The sequence below is a fragment of the Bos indicus x Bos taurus genome, chromosome 29 (genome assembly GCF_003369695.1).
Source record: "Bos indicus x Bos taurus breed Angus x Brahman F1 hybrid chromosome 29, Bos_hybrid_MaternalHap_v2.0, whole genome shotgun sequence".
NCBI lineage: Eukaryota > Metazoa > Chordata > Mammalia > Artiodactyla > Bovidae > Bos > Bos indicus x Bos taurus.
The window spans coordinates 13,149,104-13,159,353 of record NC_040104.1 but is presented as its reverse complement, the minus strand read 5'-3'; the positions used below and the strand labels follow the sequence as shown (position 1 = coordinate 13,159,353).

Sequence of the window (10,250 nt, the reverse complement as noted above, 5' to 3'; positions counted from 1 at the left end):
TCGTCTGAGATGGGATGAAGAGAGTCTATTTCATTATCCCTTATAATTCCTCTGAATGTGGAAGTGGTGGAGTTGGTGGGTCATCACAAACTCTTCCATGGCCTAGACCACCTGCCAGTTGCTATCATTGGGGTTGCCTCTCCCCAGCATCAGTCACATAGCTCTGGAGGAAATTGACAACCATGTGTGTTGCTGGGTCAAGGCCAAAGACCATGTAAAGCCAGTCATAAGACCCCATGTCCCTGCCAGGATGGCTGATCTAGGGCTGTACATGTGAACTGAAGTGGGTGATTCAGAGAACACCCTTGAACTCTGATGTCTGCAAACTTTTTTCCTTACTAGGTGATGCCTTCAGGATTTAAAACCCTAGGGCAGGTAGCTTGAACTCCCTCACTAGGTGTAGAAGCCTAAAGAAAAAAAGTTGCCAGGCTAAAACCATCAAAGTAGACAGAAGGGAAATAGCGAGGGTGTGAGAGAATTGATGGCTTCTGATTTCTTGGGTCCAGTCACTGAGATCTTTGTATTTGCTCTGATTCTTGTATCCTGGATTCCCAGAATCATTTCAGTGAGTCTCCCTATTCCTTGAAGCCAGTTGGAGTAGGGCTCCTCTCAATTTTGATTCAGACTTGGTTCTAGATTCCTCACACCCAGACACAAACAGAAGCAACCTTTGTTTCAGCATCATTAAGAGTGAAACCCTTTATTCTTTACTGAGAATAGGGTGTACAGAACACCAAATACAGTTCACCAGCATCCTGGGCAGGAGTGCCCAAAGTGTGAGTGAGTGTGTGTTAGGAGTGGCCTTAATGATTCTTGAGCCACACCAAGCATTTACACTGCCCGTGCCAGGCCAATCCTGTCATTTCCTCGATCAAAGACTGAGAAATACAGCCTCAGGAAGACTTCACCCAGGACCCAGCTCTCTGTAGATCTCCTCACTCTTTTCTCTTTAAAGGTGGTATAGCAGTGGCCTCTAGAATCCTGGGGAAGTCAAAGACACACACCAGTCAGCATGAACCCTTACCGGTGACTCCCCCAATATCCAGACCCAGCACAATTCTTTGTTTTATTTCCCTCTTTTAGTAAGTATCAAGGGGTTTTCTCAGCAGCAGGGGATATGAGAGTTCATCCAAAACCAAAGAGGGCCAAGATATCAGTTTATCATGAGGAAGGGTGTGGTGAGTGGAGGACTGGGAGTTGGGGAAACAGAGGAATGAAAAACAACAAAGTCCTACTGTAGAGTGTCAGGAACTATATTCAATATTCAGTGATAAACCACATGAAAAAGAATAAGAAAAAAAATATTTTTATGTGTATAACTGAGTCACATTGTTATGCAGCAGAACTTAATGCATCACTGAAGATTAGCCACACTTCAATATAATTTTTTTGAAAAGAACAAGTGTGTCCATAGTTCCCCTCACTCCCTGTTTCTTTCCTTCTGACTCCTGCTCCTTGTTTTCTCTGCATAGAATGCTGGTTCTCCTCCTCCATCCCCACAATCCGTACTTTATTAAAAAAAAAACAACAAAACTTTATTTTGTATTGGAGTATAGCTGATCAACAATATTCTGAGTTTCAGGTGGACAGTAAAGGGACTCAACCATATGTATCCGGGTATCCTGGTCCCAAAGACACCCCTCCCATCCAGGCTGTCATATAACTGAGTGGAGTTCCCTGTGCTACAAAGTAACTCTTTATTGGTTATCCATCTTAAATACGGCAGTGCCCACAACACGTTCTTGAAGACTTAACCCAGGAACTCTGAGAAGCCTCCTTTGGCCCACATTCACCCTCTTTGGCCACTCCAGGCTTAGCTGGGTAACGTACTCTGGTTCCCCATCCCCAATGGTCAGTCCATAGCCCTCATCAGCCCTAGTAAGTCCCCAGTGCCCCAGTGCAGACCACCTTGAGATGCCATTTGCATGGAATCCAGTGCACTTTTTCCTAAACCAAGCAACCCTCAAAATGGCTCAATGAGTTTGTTGTTTTAGAATTCCTGAAATTCCCTCTCTTCCTCAAAGTCTTCTTTGAGTCCATCAGCCAGCTCTGAACTCTCACAGGGAGCTGACATGAAGCCTCCTCCCTCTGCTGGGGCTGAGCAGTCACTCTGCACCCTTTATTCACCTTATTATCCAACCTCCCCACAGAGGGGTCTGGTATCCCAACTGAAAAAGGAGGCACCTGTCCAGAGCAAGGGGAAGATGCAGGCTAGGACTAGGCTGACCATGTAATTTATCATTCAAACCAGAAAAATCTTGAGAAGGGAAGGCAGACTGTTAACTTATGCAGGGACATCACACTGGGACTGTCCCCAGCCATTCTCCATGTAACATGGCCTATTTCGGGGACTGCTAGAACTGAATTTCATGTTCATGCACCTAAGGGTTCAGATTGAATTGAAGCTCTTTGAGGACTGAGAATTTTAATGTTCCCCTCTCCCTGACTCCCACCATGCCATATGGTGTGGTATCTCCACATTTATTTCAGGAAGATCAGTGTCCCACACAGCCCATTACTCTCAAGTGTTTGGTTTTGTGGGAGGCACTGGCCCAGCCACTGGGCTCAGCAGCATCTGCAATAGTGTGACATGGCCTCCAGAGGGCGCCCTCCTCCCAGCAGCAGCCCAAGGATTCCTGCAAGTTCCAGTTTGAGAACCAACCCTCAGTATTGTCCCCTCACCTTGAGGATGTAAGCTCGAGGTGGCACTGGGTAGTTGACGCCGTTGATGGTGAAGATAATAGAGGGCAGGATATTGACCGCAGAACATGAAACGTAGTACTGTTAGAGAGAGAGGGTGAGAGGTTGGCCCTGGAGATCCTTGTTGTGTGTGGAGCCTGGGAGTGACCCTGGGGCATGACCCTTCACCTTGGAACCCCGTGGCGTGGCGCCGATGATCCTCTGTATGTTATCAATCAGTCTTCCTGGGCCTTGGATATTTGATGACCCAGTGTCCACAAGGGCCGCACAGCCTTCAGAACAAGCAATAACCTCTCTGTTCATGGTGATGCTGAAAGACAATGGAAGAAAGCGGGCATCAAGGTCACTCTGAGTCTCCCCAGAGTTGCCCCCTTCCCGACTGTCTCCTAAGCAGCCCTTCATCTTTTGCCCTCTTTTCCTTTGCTCTCGACACAGCACCTTTCCTGATATCCTCAAATGTAGTACTTGAATACACCAGGATCTTTTGTACCTTGACACAAGCTGGTCTTCCTTCCTGGAAGACTCCACTCCCCTTTGATTAGCAAATTTCTTCTCATCTTCCAGATTCCACCTTAATTGTATTGTTTTCGGGAATTCTTTCACCTGGTGTTTATCAGTCTCCTGTCTTGGTCATCTCTGTAGACCCTTCCTCATGACTGTTGCTGCTGCTGCTGCTAACTCACTTCAGTCGTGTCCGACTCTGTGTGACCTCATAGAGAGCAGCCCGCCAGGCTCTGCTGTCCCTGGGATTTTCCAGGCAAAGTACTTTAGTGGGTTGCCATTGCCTTCTCCTCCTCATGTCTATCATGTACCAAAGTTACAATTCACTATGTGGGTGAGTCACTTCACGTACATCTGCCTTCTTAAATGTGAGGGCGAGTTTTATTCTCCTTGCCTCCCTACAGTGCCTGGCACACAGTGGATGTCCAATGCTTATCTGTTCAATGAGTGAATGAAGACTGAGAAAACAATAAGAAACATCAAGAGAGCTGTATCTGATGGGGAACAAATAATGGGTCACACACAGAGTGAAGATAGAGATTCGCAGGAGCAGCAGATTCTCATAGTAGGGGGAGAGAGGGGCTCCTCTGGGAGAGGGTGTCTCCCAGAACTGCTCCTACAACCAGCTCAGACCCTGAGACCCTGGCCAGGAAATACATGACTAGCCCACAGAAACTCCAAAGGATAAGTCAGCTTTTGTCTGAGAGTATCACACAGAATCCTATCAATTATGCCTCTTGTCCTCAGGTCACTCCTGGATCCCACTTTCCTGATTCTCTGTTATAGCCCCTGCCCCACTGTGTGCCCATGAACATGGGGTGCCTTTTTAATTAGTTGCTTTAACGTCTTAAGACTGCAGCCAACCCCTCTCCACTGCTGGGTAGCTGCTCCCTAAGACCAGTTTTCCCCATTTTCTCAGGACTGTCCCTGTTTTTAAAATGACATTTATCTGTACTGAGAACTTCCTATGTCCTAGGTAGCCCTGGGCAGTTGGTCATCTTATCATAACTCTGTTCAGGCTGGTGAAATTCTCCTTGATCCTCTGTTCACCACACTGTAGAGTCCTCTAACCATGCTCTCCACTTCAAAGGGCAGTAGGTGCAGCCCTCTCCCGGCTGCACAGACCTCTCTGGACCCTTTTAGGACCCTGGTCAGAGCCTTGCTCAGAAGGCCTGGGGATTATGAACCCATGGGTTGTTTGTGTATCTATGTGCTTGTGTGTTTGTTTGTATGTGTTTCTGTTTGTGCTTGTGTGTCTCTGACTAGCTATGCATGTTTTTATGTGTCTCTGTGTTTGTTTATATGTGTCTGCTTGTGTGTTTCCATGTGTCTGTGTGTCTGTCTCTGTCGTTGAAGGTGCTGTATATGTCTGTGTGACTGTGTGTCTGAGAATGCATTTGTGTGTGTCTGCCTGTGTCCTTGTACATTAGCGGGAGCATCACTTGGGCTGACCCTCAGAGGGAGAGGCTTACCGGTCTACGTGTACACTCCAGTCGACTGCTTGGATCAGTGGTACCCACTTGAGCTCTCCCTTGTAGTAGCGGTGGTCCACCCCACCAAACATCACCACACTGCCCTCCCGCTTGTCTCTGTAGAGAGAAGTGAGGGTGGGATCCTTGGAGGACAGTAACAACAGCACTGTCTGAGAGCTGTGCTTATCCAATGATCAACACCCTAATAAGGTCCTGATGTACAGATGCAGAAATAGCATCTAGGAGAGATTTAGATCCAGACTGAAGTCTGTTAATGTCTCATGAGTGGCACAGAGGAGGTTAGAAGCTGAATCACTTGTCTGAGCTCCATCCCTTATGTCTTCTGAAGACACCCTGGACCTCCAGCGACCTGAGTGCTCAGACACCATCATAGGACAGGGTGCTGAAGTGTTTTGGCTTTCCTCGTGTCCTCTTTGTCATTTTTCAGGAAAATAAAGCCTGGGAGTTCTAAGGGTGTGGGTTCACATCACCCAGAGTTGGCTCCACTGGCCTATGACCTACACTGTCCAAAGGGCTCCACACTCAGAAGGGACCCCACCTCTGTTCTCCCTGTCTTGAAATGCCTCATATGTCTTGAACAAGGGGTCCCACACTTTCATTACTCCCTGGCTCCTACAAATTGGGTAGCTGGTCCTGGTTTCTCAGTGAAATGCTAATGAGGAAGGAAAGATATCCACCATCCTTCTCCTTCCTTCCTTATCAAATTCATAAGCAAATACTAATGCCTTTTCCTTCAACTTGTTTCCTGTTGCCTTTCATTTGCGTTCCTCCTCACTGACCCACCGCCCCCCCCTCCCCCAGACCAAGTTACTGGTCTTGAGCCCAGGAGTAGAGTTGTGTTCCACTAAAATTTTATTTATAAAAACCAGTGGTAAAGCCAGGTAGGGCCCTGGGGCCATAGTTATCCTTGGTTATATTACTCTCAGGATACTTTATCAAGTGTTCTATAATTTTTGTGCAACTGAAAGCATCTTACAGTTAATTTAGAGAAAGGAATTGTCCATCTCAGACTTACTTGCTCAAGTAGAAGGCAAAAACAGGCTCAGAAATGGCACCTTCATTCTTCAGCTTGTCAAAGATGGGCATGGCCTTAGACCAGGATAGGTTCCAGTAGTTCAAGCCCAAGATGCCATCAAATCTTTTGTGCGCAAACCCGTATTCCTCCACGCTTAGACCAAATGGCTGGTCGGTACTTACAAGGTCCCCAATCTGTGGGAGAGAAGAGTGTTCCCACTTACAGATATGTGAAGTGGGGCTAGGACTGGGCTGGGGTGCATTGCCATTAGATCCTCAGAGAAGAATTGAGGCTGGGCTCTGTCTTTGGTTGCCCACAGACGGTTAGCGCAAGGTAGAAGGGGAATTTAGGTTCCATTTGAGAGAGGCTGTGAATTTTAAAACATCTGCCCCTCTGAAAAACACCACCTGAGTGAGTTAAATTGGCCTCGTGGCTCCTGTACAAGTAGGGCAACCAAGAGTCAGGACAGGTCCCATTGATGCCACCTTATGGACAAAACAATCAAGAGCAAGATAGCCTTCTCTTTGGTGTCACTGTGACCTAATGACAGGAATGGACTGCATTCTCTGTAAGGTACTGTGGACTCTGCATCTGTCCAGGAAGACAGAAGCCAAAAACTCAATCTTGCTTGCAGAGTTCTATGAAATTACTGCCTGGGGAATTCACTTTTGGGGATATCTGTGTATTTCTGTGAGTGTGTATGAGAGAGAAAGAGAGAGAGGGGAACTACTCAAATATTTTGGGGGAGGCAAGCCATAGATTTATTAGGGTGCTCAAGAGTGAAAACTCATTTATCAGGCCCCTTGACTTCTCAGGCCTCCAGTTTCCCACTCTGGATACCTGAAGCCCTTGACTGCCCCCATGGCCCTCAGATCAGTTTTATCCTGTCCCTAAACACCCCACAGCAACTTCAGTCCTGAAAAGCCAGCCTAACTCCATGTTTTATCACATGTGTGCTCTCAGCAAGGCCCTTGCTGTCTGGACCTCAGTTTCCTCATATGTCTCATGAGCTAATCAGAGTAACTGCTTTGTGGAGTTGTTGCAGAATTAAACCAGTTATTACCTGAAAGTGGCTGGAACAGTCTGTGAATATAAAAGTGGGTGCTTTATCCCTTCTCGTTCCCAGATAAATGGACCTTGAACTGCTCATTGGCAGAGGAGCTGCAAGTCCACATCTCAAGCCACTCTCTGGGTTAGCTAATTTGTTTGCTTGTGTGTCACCATGGTCACTGCCCCCCCAGAGACATGATCCTGTGGATAAGGTGGCCAATATCTATGGGAGTTAGGCTAGGAAGGGTCCTGCCAGATGGTCCTGCATCTGTTTTGCAAGCCATGGTCACTCTATAGCCAGTCCTGACTCAGCATATGTTACACTGTTACCCGAACTGTGTCATAAGCAATAACTCCGTTCATTCTCCCAGATCCATAGATGATCCTGAAGGTCTTATTGGTAGGCCGGAAGGTGGAAGACTGAAGATGTCTGAACCTAACATGTGTAGCTGCAGACACAAGAGATGAGTGTCATCAGGTGCCAAGGGTGGAAACAGGGTAGCAGGGCAAGTGAAAGATGGCCCGGGTAGGGGGTGTCTGTACTCACCACAGGATGTACTGTTGCAATCGATCGAGGGCACCCACAAGTCAGATGAGCCTGTGTCAAAGATAACCTGGAATTCCTGAGGGGGTGTTCCAATGGTGATGTTTCCGACATAGAAGATCTACAGGGAGAAGGAGGGAGTGGGTTAGTGCAGAACTGGCTATCCTCTATTCCCACATTGATGCCTCCCTCTGGGTGTCACATATCTCTTGAGACCACTTTCTAACCACCATGCAGCTCATAGACTTTGGTCACAGAGGTATCTGCATTTGATATATTTTTCCTGTGCTACATTGTATGCAGGATATTGACTCTATGACCAGGCGTTGAAGTCATAGCTCCTTCATGGGAAGCCAAGAGGCATAAGCACTGGGCCTCCAGGACCACTGGACACCCAGGAAAGTCCTCGTGCCTTCATTTGAGAAGCTCTGTAGTCTCTTCAAAACAAGGCATAGCACCCCCTTCTCCAGGAGGTCCTACTTGATGAACCCCAGCCACTCCCTCTAAACTTAGACCACATCCAATCAACACCACACAGGTGACTGTTTTATTTGAGATGTATTTACTCTTTGCCTATGTCTCAGGCTGGCATTGGCATTCTTGAAGACAAAATAAGCCCTTTTCTAATCTAAAAACAGTAAGCACTGTGTTAGATTCTTATGGCAATACACAGAATACAGGTTCAGTAAGTTTTTTCTGCTGTCATTCTTGCATCTGTGGAAACTGAATTCCTTTACCTGGGGATTCACAATTGCTTTGCAGTTGGTTCTACCTTCTGATCAGTGATGGTTCACTATTCATCTGTAACTGAGTGGCTCACTTAGTTCAGAGGGAACAGTCACCCTCAAACTAATGACACATCTTTGACACAAAAATGGATATTTACCTGCCACCTGGTAATTGCCAGGCCCAGTCACAAAAACCAACAGTTGAGGATGAGAGTGCCTTCTCCTCTGGGTGGGGTCCCTCTTTTCCAGTGTCTCTGCCTCCTGTAGGAACCCCAAACCCCAACATCCCATCTGGCACCTCCAGATGAGCCCCATGCTAGGCTGGAGCTCCAGGGGGCGCTGTGGAGCACCATCCTTCCCAAATACTCACATCTCTGATGTTTCTCAGCGGGTGAATAGTTAGATTTGAGCCACGAAAAGAAATCTGGGACAGTCTGTAAGGATCCTCCTTCAAGAAATTGTTCAGCATGTTTTTTCCACTGAGAGTTTTTCTCATGGTCTTCACTCTCCTTAGAGGTATTCTTTCACCGAGCATTTGACAAAGAAAACAAAGAAGATGCTACAATTAGCTGTCAGTGTTAAGGTATAACTGTCATTGTAATGGCCCTGTGTATTTTCTAATCATTTTTATGAGGCACATTATTATCAGAATTTTATGCATATAACATGGCAAAGACATAGTTTTGAATACAGATTCTTTTCTGCAATCTTGGGTAAGCCATATGACCATGTGGTGTCTGAGTCTCCCCTTCAGCAAAATGGTGGAATGTAACAATACAAACCCTCCAAATAGAATACCTTGGGGATATGTGAAGTGATGGATATAAGGTACCTGATAAATAGGAAGTCTCAACAATGACAGCCATCAGCATTGCCGTTGGCATCCCACTCATTCCTTCTCAAAGAACCTCAAGGAAGGAGGTAGAAGGGGGACTCTTATCCTCTTTTACAAGGGAGCAATTTGAAATACAAGAGGTTTCTGAGTTGGCAGTGGTCACACTGCTCGTCAGATATAAATCAGTGTATATAAAATGGTGTATCTTCCTCAAAGTTGAAAGAGAGGAGAGAGTTAAAAGAAGAATCCAAGATATAGGGAACAATTAAGGGAAATTCAGAGGCTTGAGAAGGAAGTAAGAGTCAAATGAACAATTAAGAGCAAACAACACAAAGAGAAATACACTCCCAGTGACTTCCAAAGAGATGGAGAGATAAATGACAGTGATACAGAGATGTAGACATAGGCATATACACATTGAAATAGACAGGAGAAAAGAGGACATGTTGAACAAAATGTAGAAAAGTGCTATTCCAGAGGACCACATCAACATCTGCATAGACTGTGCACTGAACAGTTGCAAGGAGTTGCATTTTGAACAGGTCATGACTTGTCTGAACCCCAAGATTTGTGCAACCCAAATTTACACCAAGACCTTGGGATCCACAGTTCCTATAGCAAGTTACTTATCAAAAAGTAAGAGTTGAACTTTAAGACTCTTAGGGAAATATTCCATTCCCTTCAAATCTGATGGGTGGTAGAATAATCAGATGAAAAGAAAAATCCGAGAAAGGAATATGATGTGACATACAGTCCCCATACATACTTGACTATGCACTCTGAGAAGGCCACCAGCCCGAGGAGCACAAGCCACTTCATGCTTCTTTCCTGGTTCCAAGTACTCAGGGAAGTTTTGGTTCTTAGCATGTAGTGGTGACCGGGAGCCCCTAGTTATATATGCTCTGACCTACCCTAGTTTTCCCCTTTAGGCCACTAAAAGATCTGAAAAAAAAAACACAAAGGTCTCGATAAAATCTTTACCTTCATCAGTGTTCTTGGCGAATGGACTTTGAAGCTTTTCAGAATACAGAGAATTGAACTGTAATCTCTTCCTTGAAGCTTGGCTGGAAAATCAAACTGATCTGCATGGACATCTAAGAAGACAGAGAACCTTGCCTACTTGGAGAAATAACTGCCAAAATCATCATGAAAATGGATACTTGGGGCCATGTTTGACACGTGTGGTTTCATGTCATCTTCCTAGCCACCTCATGAGATATGCATTGCTGTCTTCGTTGGCAAGGACATTTCTAGGATGATAAGTTGTCAAATGGCAAAGTGAAGACTTCAGGGACAACCCAGGGACAAACAACTGGCTTTAGGTAGTGGGTCTAATGGCAGACATCAGGGGCATTTATGATGCCAGGCTGCATCAAAGATTTAG

The 10,250-nt window shown here is 46.0% G+C and overlaps 1 protein-coding gene across 2 annotated transcripts; it reads right to left on the bottom strand.

The window, feature by feature from the left end:
* Positions 1-673: 673 nt before the first annotated feature.
* On the bottom strand, positions 674-9,739 carry LOC113886154 (pregnancy-associated glycoprotein 1-like). 2 transcript variants are annotated; one of them, XM_027532141.1, is made up of 9 exons: positions 9,633-9,739; positions 8,402-8,552; positions 7,307-7,424; positions 7,090-7,208; positions 5,710-5,903; positions 4,674-4,790; positions 2,869-3,010; positions 2,683-2,781; positions 674-981 (listed from the first exon to the last, which is right to left on the bottom strand). In XM_027532141.1, exons 1-9 carry the CDS (start codon positions 9,731-9,733, stop codon positions 832-834), a joined length of 1,191 nt encoding a protein of 396 aa, XP_027387942.1. In that variant the 5' UTR covers positions 9,734-9,739; the 3' UTR covers positions 674-831. The 2 variants fall into 2 exon arrangements, with proteins under 2 accessions (XP_027387942.1, XP_027387943.1); XM_027532142.1 differs by lacking the exon at positions 4,674-4,790.
* Between the last annotated feature and the right edge of the window lie 511 nt (positions 9,740-10,250).

Coding starts and splice junctions, on each gene's coding strand:
- LOC113886154 (XM_027532141.1), bottom strand. CDS start 9,733: ATGCTAAGAACCAAAACTTCCCTGAGTACTTGGAACCAGGAAAGAAGC. Junction 7,209..7,306: donor TTGCAACAGTACATCCTGTG/GTGAGTACAGAC, acceptor TTGTGTCTGCAG/CTACACATGTTAGGTTCAGA. Junction 5,904..7,089: donor TTGCTTATGACACAGTTCGG/GTAACAGTGTAA, acceptor TCTCTCCCACAG/ATTGGGGACCTTGTAAGTAC.